Source organism: Myodes glareolus, chromosome 9, assembly GCF_982192425.1.
Source record: "Myodes glareolus chromosome 9, mMyoGla1.1, whole genome shotgun sequence".
NCBI lineage: Eukaryota > Metazoa > Chordata > Mammalia > Rodentia > Cricetidae > Myodes > Myodes glareolus.
In genome coordinates, this window is record NC_142034.1 from 78,360,023 (window position 1) to 78,387,192 (window position 27,170).

The window sequence follows — 27,170 nt, forward strand, 5'->3', positions numbered from 1 at the left end:
CACTCTTAGGAGCCTCACGCCTAGACAGCTAAGGCTGAAATGACTCAGGGTCATCAATGTCCTTTCAAATGATTCAGAACAGTTACAGCCACTGTGACAAAATAGCCACTGGGACTTTCCAGGGACGGTCATACAAAGCTGGAGGAGGGGAAAGAAAACCGACCAGAGACCAAAACAGTTAGGAAAAGCGGCCACGGCTGTTGCAGCACGAGAAGAAGCAAAGTTATGAAAGGGTGTGTTTCTCCAGCTCCCTCCACTGCACGGAGGATGGCTTCGGTACCACGTGCCCCAGAGCTGCTGCTTCTGTCTCACTTATAAAACCGGGGCCTCTGCTCGTGCTGACCTCTGCCCTAACCTCGTTTGATTCACCACCGGGAACTGTCATTTCAAGACCAAGAAAATTCTAACGCACGTGGGAAGTTCTTCAATCCAGATTAGAAAGAGACCATGTGGGACCTGCAGGTGGTCCTGGGAGAGCATCCCGGTGGCCTTCCTTCTCCCACTAGTCTCAGGGAGAGGACTTGCCTTCCATTTCAGAGGCTTTTAGGGGGAAAAACAAAAAACAACACAGTGCTTTCTCATTGTGCTCAGTGTGGGAGGTTTATTTATGTCAAACGTAATTCTCCGAGGGCCACTCCTTTCCATGATAGAGCTGAGGCAGGAACATGCTAACAGAGGGCTTTTCTGAGCCAGATGTGGAAGCACACACCTGTAATCCTAGCACTTGGGAAGTAACTGCAGAAGAATTCAAAGTTGCAGGTCCTCTTTGGTTATGTATTGCGTTGAATTTGGCTACGTATAGCTACTTAAGACTCAGTAACCAAGGGAAAGTGAGCGGGTGATGACTGGCAGGTAGAATGTTAGGGCACACAGTGGCACAGCCAGTTTCTCCATGGGACACCAAAGGGATCTGCGTACAGTTACAATCAGTCCTGTTGCTCTAGGTTAAAACTGCCAGGGAGTTTCTCACTGTAGAGAGAGTCGGACTCTCAGCTCTGATCCACAGGCCTGGAAACCTCAGCCCCACTGCCCCACCAGCCTGCCCTCATCGCCCTCCTCCCTCCGCTACACATCCAGCCTTGTGGCTGAGTCTGCAGGTGAAAATGTGGTCGGATAAACCGAGGTACACTGTCAGACCTCACTGTCGTTGACGTCCACCCACGTCATCATGTCTCTGTCACCATCGCTGCAACCCGCGGGCATCTCTTCCAGGAACTTAGCAGCACAGTGTCTAATTCTGAGTGACTCACTCCCGGTCCGAAATGCCCTGACCGTCAGTGGCCCCGTTGGCACACACAGATTGCTGTGCCCTCGTGTACACCCCAATGGAGGACTCACAGAATTCCCCACCTGCTTGTGTCCTCCACCGTGCTTAGAAGGACCATGTGCCAGGTCTGGGTCACCCCCTGCTCTTTCTCCAGCACCTACTACTGTGTGAATGAAGGACTCACTGTAATCTCTGCTCAGCCTCCATCCTAGCGGCCAGTGTGTGGAGCCTCGTTTCATCTCTAGATGGCATGGCCCTTCTGGACTCGACATTCTTCTCACTGATTTCTCATGTCAGACGAAATTCCAGTCCCGGGCATGGTGGTCCCTCTGAGAGGATCCTCTGTCAGTCAGTGTGTGCAGGGATCATTGCTTGGCTTCTGCACCAGAAGTACAGACTCTGGCTGGACAGTTCATTCCGCAACTCAGTGGGGGCCCTGACTAAATGGGAGCTGTATACAATGCTGTGTGGACCGGAGTGGCTTGGGAAGTTCCTAGAAGGTCAAAGTTGAATGTGGATCTTTGGAGAGGTGGATAAGATTGACTGGGAGAGCTCTGTGGACATCAGGAAGGGGGATCACTGGCCATGTGAGGGGTGCAGTACTTTGGGATTCCATCAGCAGATCCGTAAAGATGAGTTGCCTGCCGTGATGTTATTTACACAAACTTAGGATATAGGTGACTTCTGGGAAGAGTGATATTAGGTCCTGCTTATTTGACTAAAAGGTGGTTTAAGACCTGTCATTCTCTGTGTGGGTAGGTAGGGGAATGTGTACACACACACATGCATGCACGCACACACGCATGCACGCACACTCATGTGCCCATGCCTGTGGAAGCCGTAGGACAAACTTAGATATTGTCCCTCAGGCACTACCCACAGTTTTGCTGTTGTTAAATAGAGTCTCTCCCTAGCCTGGTACTCAGCAGCTAAACCAGGCTGGCTGTCCAGCGAGCCCCAGGCATACTCCTGACACCACCTTCTCCAGACTGGGATTGCAGACACACTTCCATTCCTGGCTTCTTCACATGGGTTCTGGGGGGTCAAAATCAGGTCCTCACGAGCACTTGACCCCCTGAGCCACCGCTCAATTCTCCTTTAAACTACAGATGAAAATAATAGTTCTCTGTACGCCTAAAGGAAGTTGACTAACGCCCAGCAAATCAATAAGCTGTGTGCTCCTTCCAGGCATGGGTGAGGCTGAAATGTTTCTTGGGTGGTTCAATTCGAAGTGAGTTTTCTGGTTTTGATAATTTTGTGTATTTTCTTTATATGTGTGTCTATGGGGACTGGTCTCTCTGGCTTTGGCTTCCCTCTGGCTATCTAAGGCTTTGGTTTCCTTCTGGATATCTGAGGCTTGCTTGTAGTTTTTAAACTCCTTGTAATTCTGGAGGGTGGGAGGTCTGCAGAAGAGGGGTCATCACTGCTGCTGTCTTCTCCTGGCAGGACCCTGCAGTTCTGAGGTGACAGAGATGATCATATGGTGAAGGGACCTATGATCCTACACCCTACAAGAGACAAAGCTCTCTAGATAACCCATTGGCTCGTTAATCTACAATGGCTTAACCACCTCACATACCCTTAACCGAGGACTGATGATTACATTTCAACACGGGCTCTGTTGGAGGCCCAGAATGCTGTCCTCTGAGCTGAGGTTATCTGGACAGCCACACAATTATGAGGATGAAAGGAGGTGGCCTGGGCCTAAATGCCAGCCTCACTGCTTAATACCTCTGTAAACCTAGCTAGGAAGCCAGTGCCACCAACTGCCGCAGTGTCCTCCACCCACAGGATGGCGGCAGTAAGACCTGCCGTACAGAGGTATCGAGAGAAGACAGGTGGAAGGCCCCGGACAGTCAGCATCAGTAAATGTTCAGTTAGTTCCCGTGGCCTCGACTTCCCGGAAGAACAAGGCGACTGTACTGTTGTAGGCTCCCTGTTCTAGCCAGATATCCTCGGGGGACTGTTGACTCCACCGCCTGCGTCTCGTTCTGTTCAAATCGCTCTTCATTTCGTGTGGTGATAAATCGAACAGTACAAATTTATGATGACGAGCGCCTCTCCCCACCTCATGCTCAGTCCCCGACATGGCCTGCCTAAATGGCGGCCGTGTCCACCTCGGCTGTCCTCTCCATAACACTTAACAGAAGACAGCCTGTCCTAACAGCGACTTAATGGGCTGTTTAGGGACCGTCTGGCTGGAAAGATGCAGCTCTAGCTCACTGCTGTGATTCCTGACTTCCCCTCCCACGCTTCCCTGTGATCGTGGTGAATGTACCAACCTCCAGTGGCTTCTTTCAGAAGCAGGATTTGGATGACAGCTATTCCAAGAAACCTCTGAGACTGGGGAAGGTGACACTCCCCAACATCACTGCCTCTGCTTCTGACAGCTGGGCGCTTGTGTTACCACAGCAGTGTGGTCCTTTTTTAATTTATATTTTGTTCTGCATCAGTGATTTGCCCCTAAGTGTCTTCTAAAACAAAATCAACTACTTGCTCTTTACCTACACAAACGTCTTTCCAGACCAAGCCTAGGACCCGCCATCTTCTCAGTAGCAGGATGCCAGAGGCTGTTGATTTTAAAATTAACTATTAGTTGAGTTGCTTCAGTGGTTTTTTTTTCATTGTAGTTTTCAGAGTACTATATAGTTGATGTAGAAAATGTAGTGATTATACATATAGGTTTTTTTTAAAAAGGAAGGCGAGTAGGAAAAAAATGTAAAATACCTGGAAACTCCACCATATAAAGAAAGCATTTGTTAAAAATATGTCATAGTTCAGATCATATTTCCATAACTAATCATTAAGAATTTATTTCCATCATTAATAAAGAAAAACTTCCAGGCCTACATAGGAAGGTCCAGACTTGGGGAAATTTTAATATGTCTCCCATCCCTCACATGCCTGCACCTCCAGCTTTTTAAAAAAGTTCTTTAAGATGGGGTCTCCTGTAGTCCAGATCAGCCTCATACTAGCCATGTAGCCAAGGATGACCTCAAACCCACAATCCTCCTGCCTCCACCTCCCAAGCACTAGGATGCTAGACAAGCCCTCTGTTACCTAAGCTATACCCCCCAGGCCCTGAACCTTCAGCTTTTATTCTGTGTGATGATTGATCATTTACTATATACCCAGCACCGTGCTCATCTTTGGAGGCATAGTGGAAAATACACTAAAATATATGAGGGAGGTTGTCTCTGCTTTATGAAAGTTGGATTCCAGTGAGAGGTAGGTATGCATCAGTCACGTGGAATATAATATACAGACAGCTCAGGGGAAAGTGGTTCTTAAAGGATGTTTAACAATGGCACATTCATGGTAGGGGTGATTGGTGGGAGCTCACAGAAGTGTCCTTCAGGGGGTGGGGGTGGAACTGAAAGCTGAAGGTAGAACATTCGCTAAGCAGAGGAGTCAGAGGAGAGAGTGGGTGGGTTCAGGCGCACGCTGGAGAAGCTTCTCTGATGGACAAGTAGGGCTGCAGAGCCAGGCCCACTGCAGGGCGGGCTTCCCAGGCTGAGAAAGGACCCTGTCCAGTGGGGAGTGGCCTGGTGAGCTCCTCTTAGATGCTTTGAGATCCTCCTAATCAGAGGAGCAGGAAACCAGCCGTCAGCCCAGGCTCCACAATGGAAGCTTGTTCTGTCTGTCACACAGGCCTTTGTCTGTGCCCGATGCCTGTTTCTATCTGTGGCAATGACCTCAGCTAATGACCAGCAAACAAGAACCTCCCACACAAGGTGTGCAGCTACCTCACTATGCAAATGGCTGTTTGGTTCCTCCTCTGGGATGTTCCTGCCTCTCCCAGAAGGCTGTCTTCTCCTCACTTGCTTTCTCGCCTTCCCAGCCTGCACAGCACTGCACAGAAGACATGAAGGACACCCACATCTAAGAGTCCCTTGTCCTCTAGTCTGCAAGCTTGGGGGAGAGGGAAAAGGCAATGCCTTCATCTCCCCCAGAGAGTCAAAGTTCACCGTGTAAAATGAACTGAGCTTCTGCGTTGCTCCTTTAGAGCCTTCTTGTCCTCTCAGCTCTCAGGTGGCTCCCGAGATCAGTTTATCCGCATGAATGGAGAATTTGGTGGTTCAGGCAGTGGACCGCTTTCTGGCAACGAGGCATGCCGACAGGTCAAGGAACTTTTTGTAAGAAAGACAAGACTATGTGATGTGTCCTCGCAATAACTTAAATCGCTGCTCTCTACACTTAGAATGAAATCTGCACTTAAACCATGCCATTAAGGCCCCACGTGATGTCATTGCCCCCCCACCTTTAGGACCTCATGCAGTGTGTACCATGGATCTCTGTGATTCATTCCAGTGTATTCACTGCCCACAGCCTCTACACTGGAATACTCTTACCTAAACCTATGTGGAAAGTTTTCCCCATGCCTAGTGACCCAAATTTACTCTTGCCTCCTCTGTTCCTCCCACGAGCAATCACTATCTGGAATTTTCTTTGTGTTCATAAGCCTCTGCAGGAATTTAAATAGCATGAGAACAGAGATCTTGTCTAACTTGTTCAACATCATATCTGCATAGCCTAGAACTGTGCCTGGTGTTTAATTAATATCTATTGGATGAATGGGTGGATGGACGGCAGTCTTCTCATGCTTGGATTGCTATCAGGTGGACACATGACTTTGTTTATTTATGTGTGGAAACAAACATTTACCCCACTGAAGTGATTACTGATAAGTTATCATGTAAAAGCATTTAATCGTAAGTCATCACTTGGACTAGGATACAAACAGAGGCACTCCATCACAGCCCTGAAGGAGTAATAGTGTTACAGTAGCCACAAGAGTCAAGAGACATGGGTCCACAGAACACAGGTCAGCTACACTCGAGAGGAGGACGCGAAGGGAGACAAGGTCCGTGTGCCGTCCCAGGAGCAAGCCAGGCAGAGGCTGAGGGAAGATGGTCAACCTTGGAGGTGCAAACAGGGCAGCAGCCGAGTGAGGTATCCAAGTCTGGATGGAAGCACAGGTTTAGTAAACTGTAGGTACCTAGTCTTAGCAAGTGATGGGAGCAGGTGAGGTAAACTAGTGAACGGAGAGAAAACCAGTGTTCAAGGGCTAGTCACAAGCATCACCTGCAGGGATGCTGAAGGGGACAGGGAAGGGATGTGAACTGATGCAGTGTTCAGGAAGGTATTCCAGGGTTCCCCTCTCACTGCTGCTCTTCAGATGCCCACGATGGGAGAGCACCATCCATCCCTGGGGTGGAGGAAGCCTGTTGGCGGAGGCCACTCGTTCATTCCTGGCTGTTCAGTCCTGAAACAGACACACAGAAACTATATTATTTGTAATACTGTTTGGCCAATAGCTTAAGCATATTTTTAACTAGCCCCTTATAGCCTAAACTAACCCATGTCCCATTAATCTGTGTTAAAGCTAAACCTTCCTTTTTATTTAGACAAAAAAGGGAGGTGGTATGGGAAGTCCTTCTGTATATGTATTGCTCTTATTGGTTGATAAATAAAGAAGCTGCTTTTGGCCAATGGCTTAACAGAATTTAGCCAGGCTGGAAAAGATATATACAGAGAGTAGGCAGAGTCAGTGAGAGGCCATGTAGCCCCACCAGATACAGACATGGGACAGAACTTTACCCGGTAAGCCACAGCCATGTGACGATACATGGATTAATGGAGATGGGTTAGTTTAGGATATAAGACCAAGCTAGAAATATGCTTAAGCTATTGGCCAAACAGTATTGCAAATAATACAGTTTCTGAGTGATTATTTCGTGTCAAAGGCGGCCAGGAATGAATGAGCAGCTTCCCCAACAGAAGCCCAAGAGCACCTATTAATCTTGAGTTTCCTGATTCTTCTACCTCTTAAGAGTTAAGCTTGAATTCATCCTGGATCTCATCTCAGGTGGCGCCCACAATCAAAAGAAGAGCAGACACACAGCAGAGAGGCCTCTCTGTAGCGGCTCTCCCTGCATTGTTCTGAAGTCAGCAGTCAGAGACCGGTCATTGAGTCTGTTGGTCATGTCTTCCCATTAGTCCTGACCAACTTTGCCCTCCCAGTCTGTGGCACAGGCTTCCTTTTATTTGTAAATGTGCTTTTATGTCTTACTTGTTCCCACCAAAACCTGTCTGACCGAGGTTCTGGTTTCTCATCTCTCATTGGTTGCTGGCTAAGGTGATCAAAACTAATCCAGACACAGACCTTCTCCCAGAGGCATTCTGGATTAACAGATGGCAGGATTGGCCCTGGTATCTCATGGGTGTATGCACACACACGCATGCTGGTTGTCAACCTCAGATGTCACTCTCAAGAGCAGTCCACCTTATTTGGGGGATAAGTTAGCTTACTCGGTGGAACTGACTCGCCGGCCAGTGAGTCCCAGGGATCTGTCTATGTCTGCCTCACCAGTGCTGGGCTTCTTTGTACAAACTACTACACTTGGCTTTTCACGTGTGTGCTGGAATCAAACTCAGGTCAAGCGCTTTACCAGCTGGGCGTCTTCCCCACCCCACACCCTTCTGTACCCTTGTTATTTTCTGTAATCCTATAGAGCTCATCGCCAACCAGATGGAGTCTGGTAGCCCTCAGCTTTATCTGGTCCCTCTATCATTCATTCACCCTAACTCTTCAGCAAAGTCCTTCTAAGATGACGATCAAGATGGATCGGGCTCTCTTTTCGTGAATTGGGACTGGGCCATAGCTTATGCGTCCTCTCGGTACTCACAGCAGCCCATTGCACCGCGTTCTGATTTCATCCGCGCTTCGAAGATAAATAGACTCCGAGACGCCCAGAAGTTAGCAGGGTCACACTGCCAATAAAGGGAACACCCAGAGCTGGAGCGCGAGAGCCAGCAGAACCGGGGTCAAGATTTCCCGAATGAAATCCTTCTAATTTAAGGTGAAAACTGTTCTCTCTCCCTCTCCCCCTCTGTCTCTGCAGTCTCAGGAGGAAGTCTGCGATCTGCTTCATGCTGCACCCTTCCAGAACATCCTGCCCAGAGTCTACATCAAAGGTAAGAAACCACCACCAGCAGAGACAGCCCTCTTGCATTCGAATTAACACTCACTTAAGAACATACATAACATGTACTTAAGAACATAAGTACGGGTGTGAGTATGGACACACGTGTGTGATAGGATGCCCGTGGAAGCCAGGACAACCTCAGGTGTCATCTTTACCTTCCAGTTCATTTGAAACAGGGTCTCACTGTGTGTGCCAGGCTAGCTGGCCTGTGGGCGTCTAGGAAATCTCCTGCCTCTACCTCCCGTCTTTGCTGTGGGAGTGCTGGGATTACAGGTGCATGCCTCTTTGTCCAGCTTTTATAAGGTTCTGGAGGCTTGAACTCAGGTCCTCACACTTCCCCATCCCTGTGTGTGCTTATGTCCTAATCCCAGCTCAGACCGCAGTCATCCAGGAAGGAGTTCAATGTTTTGGATGCCTGTGGCATCATTAAGGGATTAGAAATGGCACTGCAGGCATTGTTCCTTTGAAGCTAGACTTACTCTGTCACTCAATCTAGCCTCGGTTCAAACTCCTTGAGTGACAGGGAGCTCACTGTGTCACGAGACAGATGCTTCTGTTATTGGTCCAAAGTCACAGGGGGCTAATCTCTTCCCATCACAGTCTCCAGAACCAAGGAGGAAGGGCTGCACACTCCATCCTAGTTTGGGGACACAGTGACAGCATCAGGTCCTCTGAGAAGTCGTCCTGCCCTGGTCACAGAGCCATTTTCTGTTCCTTTGCCCCTTCTGCAGAGGGGGAGCGCCTGGAAGTCCGGATGAAGCGCCTGGAAGCCAAGTACGCCCCACTTCACCTGGTCCCCCTGATAGAACGGCTGGGAACACCTCAGGTACAAACTGTGTATCACGGGCCTAAAGGACCCCAAGAATGGAACATTTCGGGCTCAACCTCCCCATTTTACAGATAGGGAACCTAAGGCACAGAGAAGGGTGAGCATGTCCAAGACCGTAAAACTGGAGCAGGCTAGGATGAGGTTTGCTTCCTCTCGGGCTTGAGTTCTTCTCCCAGGGTCATGAGTTGTGCTCAGAAAGAAGGAAAGAATACTTAAAGCAATATTCATCACAACCCTGCCAGGTTCCAAGAATTCTGCAGCATTGTGTATCAAAATGAAAAGCCCACACTTCTCATCTCGGTATTTTTCTCAAGAGACTAAAAATCATGAGAAGCTGTGGTCACGTGGTTTGTTGGCTGAGGTGTTAGCTCAGTAGAATGTGGCATTTTATGTGAGCACTCTGGACTTTATTATTAAATTTATAAATGCATATTATTAAACGCATAATAATAGAAAGGAAAAATTAAATCTACGTGCATCAGTCAGTGTGGCTAGATCTTAAATTCAAGTTACATTTCATATAGGGTTTCTAAAAACCTGCACATACCAAGAACATGTAAGGAAAAATATCCCCTGAAAACTCCTGAAATGTTCCAAAGTCAAGTTTTGTAATTATGGTTTTGATGTCTACAACAAAACACCCTGACCAAAAGCAAGTTGGGGAGGAAAGGTTTATCTGGCTTACAATTCCACATCATTGTTCATCATTAACGGAAGTCAGGGCAGGAACCTGGAGGCAGGAGCTGATGCAGAGGCCATGGACGGTGCTGCTTACTGCCTTGCTACCCATGATTTGCTCAGCCTGCTTTCTATGAACTCAGGACCACCCGCCCAGAGATAGCCCAACCCACAATGGACTGGGCCCTCCCCATCAGCCACTGTGAAAATGCCCTTAGAGAGGCATTTTCTCAACTGAGGTTCCCACCTCTCTGATGGCTTCAGCTTGTGTCGACAGAAAACCTTCCAGCACACCAATTCACCCCGGGAAATTCTGAAGGAAGATGGAGATAGGAACTAGGTGGGAAGAGGAAGAATCAAAGACAATTTGAGTTTTATCTATAATGTTCTAATATCGTCAGAGCTGCAGGGGCTCATGTTGAATCTGTAAAAATTAACTTGAAAAATGGTGCCAGTTCCTGTGGACACTGAATTGGGCAAAGGAAGATCCTGCCTTCAGAGCTCTTAGATTCTGTATGGAGGCAGGACAGACGAGAAATAGGAGAAGAGGTACAAAAATGTCTATTTCTGTCTCAAGTGGATTTCAGTGAGCCTCGCATTGGGAGGTAAGCAGGGGGTGAGGTGGCACAGGACACCGTAGGGATGGCCCAGCTGCTTTGTGTTGCTGGCCACACTGACTACCATAGCGGTTCAGGATTTAATGTCACCCTTAGACTCACGTTCCCTGCTGGGATATCAAAGTGATCAGAAGAACCCACACTCTCAGCAGAGGGCCAGAGGTAGCCACTCTCCCGATGCTAAGCCCTATCTGCACAGGTGTCAAACTGAGAAGCCATCCGCATCAGGCTTCCACCGGAAACAGTGACTAACTCTAGGAGGAGTTTTGGGTCTTTGGCTCACAGCAGAGAATTCGGACACTGGAGAGAGTCTTCCCACTTTTTTGGCAGCAGAAGTCAAACAGAGGAAATTCTCTAAGATGATTTCCTTTTAGGGAGAAATCCCCCAAGCCAGCGGCATGCCGGCGTGCCTGCTGCTTGCAGGGTGTCATCCTGCAAGAATCCAGCTTCGCGAGCCTGGGGGGCTTGGCATGTGTCTCCACTCATGGCTGCGCATTCCTTCGCCATTCTGTGGACACCATTTCCTTGGGACTGACAGAAATCCCAGTTTATCCAGTGCTGAGTGTTTAACAACCGAGAGCCTGGGGAGAGAGGCCGTGCCGGTTTGATAAGTTGTCTCCTTCTCAAGGGAAATTCTAGCACTGCAGTCAGACCAACCTGAATGTAGAATAGGGGGCTAGTAGGGACTGGGAAAGGAGCGTGGAGGAAAGATTGTAGGGTAGGATCTAGGTACATGTGTGTAGATAATATGTGGAAAAGAAGACTAAATTAAAAAGGGAAACTTGGGGGCAGTGAGATGCTCAGTGGATAAAGGCACTTGCCACCAAGCTTGCCAGGCTGAGTTTTTTCCCAGGACCCATATGAGGGAAGAAATGAGTGATTTATGCAAGTTGTCTTCTGGGCTCTATACATGTGCCAACCACACATGTGCACACACACACTAAATGTATACATACATACATAATACTAAATGCAACTTCATCAACTCATAGGCCAAAGAGGTGCTAAGAAGTTGTGAACACGGAAGCTGGCCACTAGGTCTTCTCTGCCACTAGGATCCTGTGTGGTATCTGGGTCAGTGACAGGAAACGGTCATGGCGGATTTAAACCAGGGAGGTCTGAGCAGTGTGGCATCTGCATTTGTTTCTGAACAGGCTCAGGTGACCTGGTTTTCAGCCAGCACCATTGTCCTAGCTCTACCCTGAACTGTCACATAATCTCGCCTGAAACATTTAATTTCCCCATCTTTCTTTTCCCATCTATGAAACGGGATGGTAGCTGTTTCACCTCCTTAGCTGGCCTGCATTTTAAAATGAGTGTCCTTTAGATTGTGTTATGCCACTGGCAGCTGGGAAGATAATGTCCAGGTTGGCAGAGGGTTGGGGCACTCACAGGGAAGGAAGGTGCCTTTGCTGATATTCCACTTGGTAAAAATCACTGTGTGACTGTTTTCTCCCCCAGTCTCCCTGTCGCTGTGTGTACCTGTTCTGTGAGTTCTCCTGCACTTTCAGGAATGTGACAGAGGAAACATCAGGAAAGTCTGACCTCATTGATACATGCAGAAAAGATAACAAATTTACTCTCTCTCTCTCTCTCTCTCTCTCTCTCACACACACACACACACACACACACACACACACACACACACACAATGCGGTAGAGTCTGCATTTCTTTACTGTTAAAGAATAAATCAGAATTCCAAAAGATGCAAAGGGCCAAAGGGAAGAATACTGAGAAGTTATGCATGTGATCAGGTGTTTCATGTAAGAGCTAATTTGAAGCACCATCCTCCATACAAGAGAACAAGTCACAGACTGGCCACGTTTGCATCAAACACTGGATGGGCTTTTTTTTTGTTTTAATGTTAGAAAGAAAATGAGGGTAGACTGGTCATTCACTGGGCGAAGTGCTCTCCAGGCAAACATGAAGACCTGTGTTCAGATTCCCAGTAGCCACATAAAAGCCACAGGTGGTGACACACCTATCACCCCAGCAATAGAGGAGAGGACAGGCAACTCTCAGGGGCTTCCTGGCAGCCAGTTTAGCCAATACAGCGAGGTTCAGTGACAGATCCTATCTCAAAGAATAAGCAAAGAAATCAGATAAAGATACCCCAAACTACAGCCAGGCCATGGTGGCACATACCTTTAATCTCAGCACTTGGGTGGCAGAGGCAGGTGGATCGCTGAGTTTGAGGCCAACCTGGTCAAGAGAGTAAATTCCAGGACAGCCAGGGCTACACAGAGAAGCCCTGTCTTGAAAAAAAAATTAACAACAACAAAAACGTACCCAAAGTTGACTTCTGACCTCCACATGCACACACACCGGCAAAGCACACTTGCACACACATATGCACGCATGCACATACAAAATGATATACCAAAAAAAGGCAAAAACAAAAACTCACATTAAAAAAAAAATGCCACCAAACAGAAAAAGTTCAACATTACCAGCAATTTGAAGTACCTGCGAGGTCAGGTCAGGGTAGCTTTCATCTTGTCATTTGTTCATGGCCTTTCTCTTTAGAGCTCATTGGCTAGTCCAGTGGGAGTACAGGAATGCGTTTCACCAGGGAAGTTATCAGGGCAACTTTCTTGAGACTCACTACCACATAGCAAAGGCCTTGTTAAAGTAATTGCATGCCCTGACCTCCTCTAATTCTAGGGCCTGTCATCCAGCAGCATGACAGGCGACAACGCCCTCAGAATGTTATGTATACGGGCAATTGCTTTAGGATGGCCCCCAACATTGAAGATTTGTGGACAACTGAAAATAACCAGCAAGGGTAGAGGACTGAATACATTTATCAGAGACTGTTTTTAGATAGTCCTCTAAAATCCATGGCACTGAATGTATTATGGAAATGAGTTTTTAAATTAGAGATGTGCTAGATTAAAATATGATAGAGATGATCTGGTATATACATGCATGTATACATATTCATAATTGCAACAATATTCATATGTCTGTATTTTAAGACAGCTTATCACTGGGTAATGGGATAAGTAGAATATTTCTTACATGTTATTTAAATTTTTCCTCCAAATTTTACCCAGTGAATGCATATGACTTTCATGGTCCACAGAAAGAAAGGGAAGGGTGAAAATTTCAGAGAAGGGGGAAAGATCTCGTTCATTGGCCATGGTGGATGGGGAGCTGAAAGTCAAACCACAGGTTTTATAATGTCATTGGCCAATGTTTCTACCCACCCACCCCCAAGCTAGGATTCTCAATCACTGCCTGAATAATCCAACAGACAACAGAGTAGCAAAAGTCTGTCAATTTGCTGATGAGAACACACATGGGTTCTTTGTTTACTGAGCATCTCCAGGGTATCAATTGTTCCTCGTATGTGGAGAGCTGAGCAGAGCAGAGTAAACACAAAAGAACAGAATCAAGCAGCAGGTTTATGATACCTTTTTCTAGCTACCTGTGGCGAGCCTTCTCCTGGCTCTGCCTGTGGAATCAAGTTGATTCGCCATGAATCGGGGTGACCTCCCCACTTTGTGTTTCAAACACATATACACCAACTCTTCTCAAACTCATTTTCTTCCAAGGCCTTTCCACTTTGTAGTTGTCATGGCAACAACACTCATGACCCACGTTCATCGCTAGCTATACTTTCTGATTTATTTTCTCCCCAGGGTTTACTTAGAGGCTGCCCTCTTTTTTTTTTTGGTGGGGGGAGATCTCCAAGAAAGAGAACATCGAGGGAGAGGCCAGGTGGTACCTCCAAGTCCCCCCCCCACAGAATGCCCTCCCCCACAATCCTTCCTCCCACCAGGAGCTGATCCCATGTCTGTCCTGCGAATGTAGCTGTCTTAGAAGCTAGCTTTCTTTAGCTTTGTTCCCAGACGAGAAGACCTGAGTTTGACCTTAGATTTTTAATATGTGCTTTGCAGATGGTTTTCAGCACCTTTGCTCTTAGATGTTTTCACTCACAGCACAGAGAGTTGGGCAAGGCGGCCATGTGTTTGATGTGCCTGTGTGTCTGTCCAAGGACTCGAAATGCGGTAGCCAGGACCAGATGAGAAGCCTGTTTGAATTACTAATAGAGACCATTCGCCATCGTCGAAGAGGATTTCTAACTAGAGAAAATCACTCTCTGAAGTCAGTGGCAAATTTAAAGCAGTAGCATACGCTCCTTCTAGCACATTCCGCTTTACAAAACTATTTTAAATGTGAGAAGCTCACCAATTTCCCCCAGCCCATCTGCACCCACAACTACCTTGACTCCTTCTGAAATGTTTTCTATGCACACACACACCCCCCACACATGTTCTGTTCATTCGTAGAGTTGTGCTAGTGTTCGATAGGATTGTAGTAAATGTCATTTTCTCCAACTTGCCAAATTTACTTCATACATTAACTTGCCGATCTAAGCTACATTGAACAAAATCCAAGCTTTGTACCTTTCCTTGGCTATACCTTTAAGCCTCAGCTTTCCTCATCTGTGAAAGAGAAATAATAACGGACCCACAGAAATGAAGAGAGCCACTGCTCGTTGGGAGCCACACATCTAGTAGTGTTACACTGTAAAGACACACTCTAGAAGTGTTACACTGTAAAGACACACTCTAGAAGTGTTACATTGTAAGACACACTCTAGAAGTGTTACATTGTAAAGACACACTCTAGAAGTGTTACATTGTAAAGACACACTCTAGAAGTGTTACATTGTAAAGACACACTCTAGAAGTGTTACATTGTAAAGACACACTCTAGAAGTGTTACATTGTAAAGATACACTCTAGAAGTGTTACATTGTAAAGACACACTCTAGAAGTGTTACATTGTAAAGATACACTCTAGAAGTGTTACATTGTAAAGACACACTCTAGAAGTGTTACACTGTAAAGATACACTCCAGAAGTTTACACTGTAAAGACACACTCTAGTAATGTTACATTTTAAACACATACTCTAGCAGTGTTAGGTTATAAATTGGACTACTTCTGACTTTATGTACCCAGTTAGTCATCTTGGCCTCTCTAGTGCCTCGATTACAGGCACATGCACCATTCCTGGCTACTTATTTGGGTTCTGGAAGACAGAACTTGGGTCCTTGTACTTGCACTGAACCATCTCCTCAGCCCTAACAAGCTTTTAAAGTCATGAGGCTTCCATGCCCTCTAGTTCTTACCCTCAGTGCCCTGCTCTGGGCTGGGCACCAGTCCCAGTGAACAAGTTGTAGATGTGGCTAGCACAGGCACTCTCTACTTTAGGACTTGCTAGTGGAGGTGGGGTAGATGGGATCTCAGATGTGGTTGTAATGTTTAAATACCCTTCCTGTCCCAGCAAATTGCCATCGCTCGGGAAGGTGACCTGCTGACCAAGGAGCGGCTCTGCTGCGGCCTGTCCATGTTTGAAGTCATCCTGACCCGAATTCGGAGCTACCTGCAGGATCCCATCTGGAGGGGCCCACCACCCACCAATGGCGTCATGCATGTGGACGAATGTGTGGAATTCCACCGACTGTGGAGCGCCATGCAGTTTGTCTATTGCATCCCTGTGGGGACCAACGAGTTCACAGCTGAGTGAGTGCATTCCCCCAACTACCTGTCCTCCAGCTCTGTCATCTCTGGGGATGCCTGGGGCTGGCCAGAAAGGAGAACGGGGACCCAAGTGGCATGAACAGAAACGCTAAGCATACTGGTCATTGTGCCAGTACTGGACATGGCAAAAGCCACGTTCTTGGCCTCCAGAGGTTAAAAGGGCCAAACAGAATGTGGAAGCACAGAAGCCAAGGTGTCACATGGGGCAGGATGCAGACACCAGAGAATGAAGCTGGGTGCGGTGTCATACCTGAATTCACAGACTAGAACTGATCCTGTAGCCATATCTGGGATGGGGTTTGCGAAAGGGACTGGGAAGTTCAGGAAACTGAATGTCACCCTTGGGAACCTCACCATCCACCTCGCCCCACTCTCAGGAAAAGAGGAGCCTTAGGATCCCCCAGTCCTGTCAGAGAAAACAGGGGCAGAGCCCCCTTCTTCCTGCACCCATCTAGCTTCATGCTGTGGGCAGTGTGGCAGAGGTGACCAGCCAGTCCTTTTGGATCCAGTAACAGTTGAGAAAGGGGTAGGGAGGAATTGACCAGGGATTCCCGAGGAAGTAGCACTAGAATGGGAGGAGAAAGACCAGCAAGCTCTGGGGGTTATGTCCTCCCAAGCCTGTGACAGAGAAACAGGGGACCTCCCCAGGGCAGCCTGGACTACTAACTTCTGAACAAAGAAAATGACATAAGGGTCACCCTACAGTCATCCACATGTCTCTTGGGAGTTGAGGCCAACAGGGGGGCTTTATGAGAGCCCCAGGGGTGCTCTTGGCCTCCTGTATGAGCAGCACCTGATGCCTATAGCCCATCATGTGAGTCTCAGAGGCTGGTTAGAGTTGAGGAAATGGCTCAGGGCAAGTGTTAAGGACCCGAGTCCTGCTCTCAAGAAGCCAAGTTTAAGAACCAGAGGAGGAGCTGGAGAGATGGTTCAGTGGTTAAGAGCACTGTGTTGCTATTGGCAGAGGTCAAGAATTCAGATTCCAACACCTATGTTAGACATTAGACGGTTCATACTTGCCGGCAAGTCCAGCCCTAGGAGGACCCGTTGCCACTGGCCTCTGCCTCCTGTGTGGGAACCTGCGCTCCTGTGTGCACATCCGTGCACAGACACATGATTAAAAATACACATCAAGTGAGGTGTTATGTACCTGTAATCCTGACATTACAGAGGCTGAGGCAGAGGGATGCCTGGAGGCTCATCCCCCAGCTAGTCTCACACTGCATTGGCAAAGCCACATTTAGGGAGAGACTGTTTGAGAAAGTGAGGTAGAAAGCGTTGAGAATGACGCCCACAGCCCACATCAGCCTCTGGCCTCCATGTGTGTGTGTGTGCACACACATGCACACACACTTGTCTGGTTTTATTCTTTGTGACGTCACCTTTTCCTCCAAACTGACTGTGGTTTCCTTGGGCTCCACACCCCTCTGCGCTTAGCAGGACTCATTATATAACCAGGGTCCCTGGAAACAACCAAATACCCACCTCCTGACTCGCTTGTACCTACTTTACAAAAAGGGCAGGCCCGCTTGACAGCTGTGCCCCGGCTTTGGAGGCAGCCTTTCTCTCCTTTTCCCTTTCCCACCTCCAGGCAGTGCTTCGGCGACGGCTTGAATTGGGCAGGCTGCTCCATCATCGTCTTGCTGGGCCAGCAGCGGCGCTTTGACCTGTTTGACTTCTGCTACCATCTGCTGAAGGTGCAAAGGCAGGACGGGAAGGATGAAATCATTAAGAACGTGGTAAGCAGATGTGGCTGGCCTGGGACGCCGGGGCTGGCAGCAGGCTGTCTTCAGGAGGGAAACGGGAAAATTGCTTACGGAGGGTACGGAGGGTGTGGACAGACACTCAGAAGTTGGGGGCCTGCTTCAAAGGGGCCTGCCCATAACATGCTGTGAGAGAGTGGGTCACCCTGAAAGCAAGTCTGAAAGTCTGGTCTCTAGTGTCCCTCCCCTATCCCAGGCAGACCCTGCTGCTCCACAGGGTCTGGACACTTGCATCCTGCCAGGCACTGGGAGAGGATGGGTGCTGTGAGCAAACAGAGCCCTTACAGTAGGCAGCCCTGATGGAGACAAGGTCAGAGTCTTCCCAGGAGCTGGGGCTTGGGCCAGGTGTAGGATTGCCGGCAGCACAAGGGACAGGTGGCCTGGACAGATTCCAGACATGAGGAGCAGCTACCACACAGCACAGAGTCATGAAGAGACACGTGTTTAGAACAAAGGATATGGCCAGGGGCCAGGTGAGAAAAGGAAGAAGGAAGTAGGAGCCACCACACACACACACACACACACACACACACACACACACAAGGTTTTTAAGAGTGGCAGTCATTGTAACAAACCATTTCCTCGTACCCAGTTCAGTGTTACTTTAAACACCCGCCCGGTGTCTTGCAACCAGCATGCCCCAAGGGTTTTCACTTTCTCCCATTGAAGCTCTGTGTCCATTTAAATCACTCCCCAGTCCCTGGCAACCACTCTTCCTTCTGTGTCTATGACCGTATGGACTGAGGGACACTGTATCTGTCCTCTTTGATCTGCTTATTTTGTGAGACTTCTCCATGTTACAGTGCGTCAGAATCCCATGCATTATGGTTAACTAATATTTCATCTTACACAAAACACAACCCGCTGATGGACCCTTGTGTTCACCTTTAGGGACTGGGAATAAAGAAGTGTGAACTCAGGCATCTACCTGAGTCTCTCCCTTCACTCAGAAGTCTAAGTGCCGGGCTATCTAATAATTCTCTTTAATTTCTTGAGGAGTGACCATACTGTTTTCCCTAATGGATGCATTTTTACAGTCCTACCAACAACACTCGAGAATCCCAAGTTCCATGTATTATTGGGCCTTTGCGTATCTGCCGTGGAGAAATGTCTTAAGTCTTTTCTCCAATTTTTAGTTTCAACTTACGTATTTTTGCATTTTTCCTTCCTTTGTAAGCATTTACAAAGTGTGTGTTTGGAGGAACATACCTGCCACCACACCATATGTGGGAGTCTGAGGCCAGCTTACTGGGGTCAGTTCTCTCCTCCCAACATGTAGGGCCTGGGAATCGAACCAAGGTCCTCAGACTTGGCAGCAGGTGCTTTTATGCATCGAGCCATCTTACTGACCCAGGATCACAGCAGTTTATGTATTCAGAACATCAGCTTCTTGCCTGTGTTACAAATTCTCATTCCATTGGTGATACCCTTTAATGCCCTGAAGTCTCCGTTTCACTCTACGCTGGCTGTCAGACCCAGCATCATGAAGGGTTATTCCTGTGCTTTCCTCTAAGAACGTCATAGCTTGACTCATACTGAAGCCTTTTATCCATTTCCAACTTATTCTTGTAGACAGTCTATAAAATAAGGGTCAGCATTCTTCTGCATGTCGGTATCCGATTTTCCCAGCATTTGTTGTAAAGGTTGTCCCTGGCACAGCCATACTTCAAATGGTCTTGTCATCCTATTCAGAGCCGTTTGACCCAACACATAAGAGTTTGTTTCTAGCCCCACAGCTCTGCTTCCTTGGTCTACATGATGGTTCTGCACTGTCTCGATTATGGAAATTTATTGTAAGCTTTGAAGCTTGCAAAGGTTATCAGTAACCTTCAGCATTTTATTTGGGAACCATAGAGAAATACGTTTTTCTCTTTAAAAAGAAAGAATGTGACCATCGAAACATCAAGAACGTGGATCCAGTCTTCTCTTCATCTCTCCCTTTGCTCCCATCCTAACCTAAGCATCCTCATCCTTCTACAGCCCCTGAAGAAGATGGCTGACCGCATCAGGAAGTACCAGATCTTGAACAATGAGGTTTTCGCCATCCTGAACAAGTACATGAAGTCCGTGGAGACAGACAGCTCCACCGTGGAGCATGTGCGCTGCTTCCAGCCCCCCATCCACCAGTCGCTGGCCACCACCTGCTAGGCTGAAACTCCTGCAGACCTTCAACCTGGAGGAGGAGGAGAAACAGGAGAGGGAACACAGAGGTCAGCCTGCAGCAGGTCCAGCTGACAGTGTGTGGAACTGGCCTGGATGGAAAAGACAACTCCCCCAACACATTGCACCACTCCCAAGGCTGGGCTCCTGCATGTTCTCCCATGATAGCTCCATGGTGGGTTTTCCATAGTGTAAATGAAAACCAACAAAAACACAGGGCAGTGCGTGTTTTCTTCTTATTTTTTTTTTTTACCTTAACTATTTCTAAGAGCTACTGTTCCCATCCCATCTGGGATCGCTTCCCAGGACACTTCCCACCATCACAGGTTCCTACCCAGTATCCATATGTGATCCAGCACTGTAGTCTTAGGGGCTAAGAAGAGAAGAGTGTAGCCATAGCAGAGATATCAGCCTGACTCAGTTGTGAGCCTCAGCTTACTGTGTTGTGTGGCATCCCCCTCCAGTTCCATGGTCACGTCGCTTCCTGCTCTAGATGTTAGGGATTCTGTCAACAAGACTTGACCCTTGGTGAATCACGAAGAGATTTCTGACTGTCGAGGCAATAGATGATGTTGGCCAGAACCTTTTACACTCTCCCTAAGAGCCACCCTAGCCCCTCCTTGTAGAACAGCCCTAGAGAGGAAAAAAAAAAAAAAGTGGGGGGGATGCTTTCAAAACCGTATCACACTGAGTTGGGACTAGGGGAAGAAAATGGCCAGGCCTACGGTGTGGAAACGTATCTGTCAGCACAGGCCAACTTCAGATCCCAAAGGAGAGGTGTTAGGCCTTGTCGCCATGGTGGGAAGATGAGATACCCCTGTTCCTCATGCAGAAGCTTAGCATTGGACCACATGGGTATTGGACATGACTGTCACGGCACGACACATACCACTAGACGGTGACCCACTTAGTGACTTCCTAGCACGGAACCTCATCCAGGAAAATCCCACAAGAAGGAAAACGGTAAGGATTACTTCAACAGGCACCTAAACCATCTTGGAGACAGGGAGGCAAAGGAAAGCTTGTCAGCAAGCTTTCAATCCCGAGACACACCCCACCCCCAAAAGAGGTCCTTCTTTACACAAACTGGACTTCTCGTCATGTCAGCTGCTGAAAGATTCTTGGAACATTTTATTCTTTTGCTCTCAACTTCCTGGTCTCTTCCTTTTGCACATGTTCAGTGCTGGAGCGGAGATTCTCTCACAGGGGTATTAATAACTTCTATTTTTCCAGACTACCTAAACTGCCCCCCCCAGAATCTCCCCATGTAGGAGAGCTCTAATAAGATGGCCACGGCTCTGTACCGAGCTGGTCTTCTCTCCTGCAGAGGGGAGCCATAGCCCTGAGCCCCCAAAATGTAGGAATTGGATTATAGGTACTCCACTAGCCCAGGAAGGAAGAGAGAAGATAGAGGACTAGCCAGCCCCTCCTCCAGGGAGGTGATTGACACCCATCACCGTTTTTAATCACACACAGAACAGTACAAATGTGTATAGCCAACACTTTGACAGATGCAGCCATGTACTCCACAGTGAGGTCTCATAAATCAGAGCCCTTGAGGGTCATATACTTGAGTGTTCATTTCTGCGCATGCCTCAGGCCGTCTAAGTCTGAATCGCTGGGAGTAGGGCCAGAAGAACCGCATCTGCAGTTACTCTGCTGCACACCCCAGATTCAGAGCCCTTGCTGTATTCGGGACAACGCCACTAACTCCAGGCTCTGGGGGTCTCTCTAAGAGCCAGCATCATTTGTAGCTTAGGGGCGTGGTCTGAAATGGAAGCTGGTCAACCCCCCTGCCTGACACTGCCCTTCCTAGTCTGATCTTTTGTCTCCTTTAATGACCATAGATATCTCCACCTCCCAGATTTCTAGTCCTGGCTGGGAATAGAACTTGGCTCTCTCAGACGAACGGGTTTTGTACACTAGAGTTCATCCTAAGTGCTCCATCACTGATCTGTAGAGATTTGGACCGTTCCCTTCAGACGTTTACCGTTCTGGCCGCTCGTCCTTCCCATCCTGCACTCGTGACCCCAAAAGCTGACCCTCTGGGACGAGTCACAATCTCAAGAGATTTGATCCCAATAAACTGAGATCCTCACTCGGAAGGGCAGAGCTCTCTCTCACTTCCTCAGCGCTTGTGTGTGGACGCTGCACAACTCCAGTGTTTTCTCTCTAGTGGTCCTTGTCTCCCTCTCCACCTTTTTGACTTTTTTTTTAATGTATTTAAAAGTCAGGAAAAAAAAGCTTAGATTTTAAAATGTTTTAAAAAGAATTCTGTTTCAGAAACTGTCAAGTGTGTACCATATTTGTATTAAGAGTTGTTGGGGATTTTTGTACAATGAATTTACATTTATTTATGGTGAACTTATATTTACGCTCGTGATCAAAAGATGTTAAATTCTTAAATCATATTTGCTATGCAGCTGAAGATGATATTTTGATTTGTATTTTGGGGGCACCTGTGTTTAGTTGATAAACATTTTCATCTCCATTAAAACCGCTTCCAAACGAGTCAAGCCGGCATCTCTGTCCTGATTTCTTGGCCACCCTGATCTATGGAGGCCACCTTAAAACTTCGATCTAGAGAAACAACCTGAAAGAAAAAAATAGAAGAAAATTCAAATACAGCACATATATTCACTCTAAATTAATGAGTTGTTTTGTTTTCTCATCAAAGGAATAGACCTTTAAAAAAAATAAAACTGTCTTGGGGTCTGAGGATTGCTCAGCATTTGCTGAGTCAAGTATGAACACTTGAGTTAGGAACCCCAGAAACCCACATAAATGCCTGGTTGGGGGAGCTTATCATCCATAATTCTAGCTTCAGAAGGCAAAGCAGTGGACCGCCCAGAACGTGGTAGCTAGCAAGACTAGCCAGGTTGCTGAGCTCTGGATTTGATTGAGAGATCCTCTCTCAATAAATAAGGCTGAAGAACAATTGGGTATGGTTCTGCTATCAACTTTCAGCCCGTGTATGCATACAATGTTCCACATGAGTGTGACCGCAAACAATGTATGCATATACACGTGCACACACCACACACAAAAGTGGAAAAGAAAAAAATAAACAATGGTTTTGTACTAGGCAAGGTAGAAGATCCCTGCTCTTGCGAATGATTCAATCTCTTTGCAGCTGTAGTTTGAGGGGAAAAACTGGAAACTAATATTCGATGAAGTTTAATGTAGTTTAGGTGTGCTAAATCTAGTCATTCTTTTAAGCATCTTCTATCGCTGTGTAGTGCACACTTTACAAGCATATTTACAGAGTGCAAGAGACTGTGTTTATTTTCACCTTAATACCAAGTATTAATGCTGGAATTTGAAGAGTGTTCAAAACCTAGACTGATCCACAGACCAGATCCCCCAAACTAGCTTTGGAAGTTTGGTCAGTGAACTGTCAAGAACTCTAGGGCAGTATGATTGACCAGTCTAGTATCAGAGGGAGCCCAGCATTGTGGTTACAAAGTCCCCATACTCAAGCAGGACTAATGCCTGGAAAGGCATTGCTTTCATCAAGAATATATTGATTGCGTAGTGATTAGAAGGATGTGCTTTAAACCAGCATCACGGACTCAGGGTGTCAATTTCACAGAGCCTCAGATTTCTTAATGACCATCTTCTTCAACTGCATGCCAGAACCATCAGTGGTCACCTTGCTGCCTGCCTGGGCCAACCTTCAAGCTTCAAGGACCTGGGTGTTCTTATCTGTCTAGGCTCCCTTTCAGCCTGTGTTCTAGAAGACTTCCCAGCAGAAGTTTCCAGGCAGTCTGCAGCTGAGGAGTTTATTGCTACCTCAGGCTGACACAAATTGATAAAGGAATACTTTAAGCCCAAACAAAAGCCTGTTATCTCAAAGTTCGCAAAAGTACAAGACAATGTTACGACTCATTCAGAACCATGTTCAGAATATTATGGGATACAAAGGGTGTACAAAGCAATGTCAACCCTAGTCTGAGGTCTAAAGGAGGGAAAAAATAATGACTCAGCTAAAGTTATCAAGGACGACGTATTACAGAATGATAGGAAATTCTGATACAATGTGGGAGTGTGAGATAAAAGGATACAGATGTAGGCAATTAGCGTTAAGCTGTTATCAGCTTGGAACAGTTCTCACGAAATGGTAACCACAAAGCAAAAAATGCGTACCAGAAACAGAAGAAAAATCAAAAGAATTCAAAGCTACCAAATGCATCTAACCACAAAAGAAAGAGAAATAAATAATTTACAAAAGAGCCAGAAAACAGTTAACAAAATTTTAGTAGGGAATACTTACACTAACAGTAATTGTCTTGATTATACATGGATTAAATTTCCCCAATAAAAATCCAATGAATGAATAGAATCTTGTTTTGTTTTTTGTTTTTGAGTCAGGGCCCTAGTGTGTTTTCCTAGCTGGCCTTGAACTCGAAGAGATCTGGCTGCCTCTGCCTCCAGAGAGCTGCTATTAAAGGCAGGCGTGCACTACCATGATCAGCCAAAAGATGTAGACGTACAAGAGACTCATTCTGCTCTTAAAGACAAATAGTCACGAAGTGTGGAGAAATATGCCTCAAAAATGGGAGCCGGGGAGATCAGGGTAGCTGTATATGACAAAATAACTGTTGATACTGTTGGAAGAGATGACTATTGACATACAGTAATGAAGGAGCTAGCAAGTCAGGAGGACATGCAAATTGTAAATTTGTATTCATCTAACCTAGCAGCAAATATAGAAGACAAATATTAAAGGATCTGAGGGAGGAAGAGATAACACTGTGGTATTTGTAAAGGTTTGCAATAACCCACTTTTAATGTTTAGATCCACAGAGAAAATAAAGAAGGAAATACTGGAATTAGGCAATGCTTAAAAAACACCCAGCAAATGTTAAGTGTGCTCAGCTGAGAAAAGTCAACACTGAACAGCAGTGCAAATCCCCCCAAACACAACTTTTCAAAATTCTTGCAGCCTTAGATAAGCAGGAATTCATGGGGTTCCAGAGTGTCCTGAATGACTGAGTGTGAGTATGCAAATAAGGTGAAGAAATTCAACCAATCAAGGAAGAGCTGCCAAACCTGTAGAGGAGGGAAAGAACCCTGAGGTGCTGAATGTAGCTAAAAGGTCTCTGCAGAGGTAATGGAGATGGTAAGAAAGAGTTGGTCTGGTGAGTTGTCACCACTCCCTTTGCAGGCTGCCTGCTGCTTCCCTGGTAGGCTGGGAGTAAGGGAGTGGGAGTGGAGGGTCTTTTTCTTTTTGCTGTAGAATCTGCTCTGCAAACACCCATTAGTCATCTGCTCTCTGGAGCTCTTTTGCCCTCTGGACTTGAGCCTGCTGACCGTCACAAAGCTGGGGAGTGGGGGGCACCGACTCCAAACAGATAGATAAACTGGAATGTAGCTCCATTGTAGGATGTTTACCTAGTGTGCATGAAGCCCCCAAGGTTGAACCCCAACACTCAACCAAACCTGTAATCCTAGTCATGGAAAATGGAGGAAGAAGGCAGGAGGATCAGAATTCCAAATCATCCTTGACCTGAAAGAGTTTGAAAGAAACGGCTTTCACCTGTGAACGTGTTCTAGCTAATGCTAACAAGATGCTCTGGGTAAGCCTGCTACCACAGCACTGACTTAAACCTCAAACCCAGAAACGCTTTTTGCCCACAGCCAGCTCACAGCTCTAATTTACTAAGAGACATGGTCGTAACTGTGCCTCTGTGTCTTTGGGGGTGGGGGTTGGGGTCAGGGGTGAAAAACAGAAAGACCTAGTATGTTGTGGATCTGCTCAAACATCAAACATTTAGTGAAACATCGGATTTCACTCTCTAACAACTTCTGGATGCTAAATGCTATTGCTGACAAAATGTTAATGAGATCAAATTGAGACAAGACAGAAAATGCACTGGAACAATTAAGTGAAGCCGAATGCCCTCAACTACATAGAAGAGTGTAGTCTTCAGAGAAAGTGAGATGTTGGGTACTGATTATTTAGTATAGCTTTCACTTTCTATTGATAGCATAAAACCCAAAGGCATCTAAATGTATCAAATTTACTTTGAAGGGGTTTAAACAATTTTTATATACACATTTTAGAAAACAACTTCTCCTAAGTGAAAGCAAGTATGAAATTGAGGAAAAAGTGTGGATGAGGGGATATTCTATATGGAAATGAAATAATAAACAGATTAAGACAGTGAAATAAAAATGTTTTATACCTTCAGGGCATGCTACCATACATTCTAGCCTTAGCGTCTTGTAAGCCAACACTTGCACCACTGAAAGGCATTTAGAAAAAAAATTGAGCCCAAAGCTGCCTTCCAGAATACATTATAATGTCTGACCCAGAAAGAACCATTCAAAAGAATGAATCAAGAAACATCTTAAGAAATACTGAAAATTACATGGGCTTTTTATGTAGTGCAATAGGCACATTTTGTCATGCTTCTGTGGCAGCAATAGCTACATATGACCATGTCACTTCAGTCAAATGTCACATGTGTGGTTGACGTGTGCAGCTGAGCATCATTTTAGATTCTTGCTGGAAATGGTCCCTTATCAGAGCAGAGTTTCTTGGAACTGAAACTAATTCTTTTAAAGTCTTCCGGGGGCTACCTACAGTGACTCTAAGTTGCCCATAGACAATTTAAAAATATTAATTATGAGAATATAGTAGGAGCTAGAGAGATGGCTTAAGAGAACTTGCTATTCCTTCAACAGACCCAAGTTCAGTTTGCAGGACCCACATCAAATGACTCTCAACCTCCCCTAACTCCGGCTCCAGGGGATCTGACACACTCTTCTGGTCTCCAAAGTCACACTCACATGCACAAATGTACATACATATATTCACACTTAGATATGCAAACACACATACATGTAATAGAATAAATCTTTTTTTTAAAAAAACCATTACAATTGCTAAAATTAAGAAAGAAAGAAGAGTATATGCATAGAAGAATATAAAGTACATATTTTAAATCCTGCAACTTGGAAGTATCTAAGAACTATTGTATTTAATTAACTTGGATTTTTCGCCTACTTTGTTATTAAAATCATGATTTTTATGTCTACTTTATTTAGTGTAATAAAGTATCAAGTCTGAAAGACAGCATGTTTTATAAGTTTATTGGTTATATGGAACTTTTAATTGCTTAGAAACATATGGTGTGTGCCACCTTTGCTCCAACTGCTGCCACATTAAATAGAGGAGAGCCTATGGTGGGAAAGAGATGAAGACATTCAACTTGATCCGTGTAGGAGGCAAGTTACCAACTCCTACAGCCAACCCCCACTCTTCCATGTGGTTTGATTTATTCTGGTTTCCCCACCCAAGCTCCC

The 27,170-nt window shown here is 46.4% G+C and overlaps 1 protein-coding gene across 3 annotated transcripts in view; it reads left to right on the forward strand.

The window, feature by feature from the left end:
• The window catches only part of Cyfip2 (cytoplasmic FMR1 interacting protein 2), a 122,880-nt gene extending 100,510 nt beyond the window's left edge, over nucleotides 1–22,370 (forward strand). For all 3 annotated transcript variants that reach the window (XM_048435943.3, XM_085694876.2, XM_085694877.2), the window contains 5 exons: nucleotides 8,173–8,245; nucleotides 8,988–9,082; nucleotides 15,680–15,918; nucleotides 17,528–17,675; nucleotides 19,680–22,370. In XM_048435943.3, coding sequence (XP_048291900.1) covers nucleotides 8,173–8,245; nucleotides 8,988–9,082; nucleotides 15,680–15,918; nucleotides 17,528–17,675; nucleotides 19,680–19,847 — 723 coding nt within the window. In that variant the 3' untranslated portion in view covers nucleotides 19,848–22,370. The remainder of the gene's footprint in view (nucleotides 1–8,172; nucleotides 8,246–8,987; nucleotides 9,083–15,679; nucleotides 15,919–17,527; nucleotides 17,676–19,679) is intronic.
• Nucleotides 22,371–27,170: the final 4,800 nt, after the last annotated feature.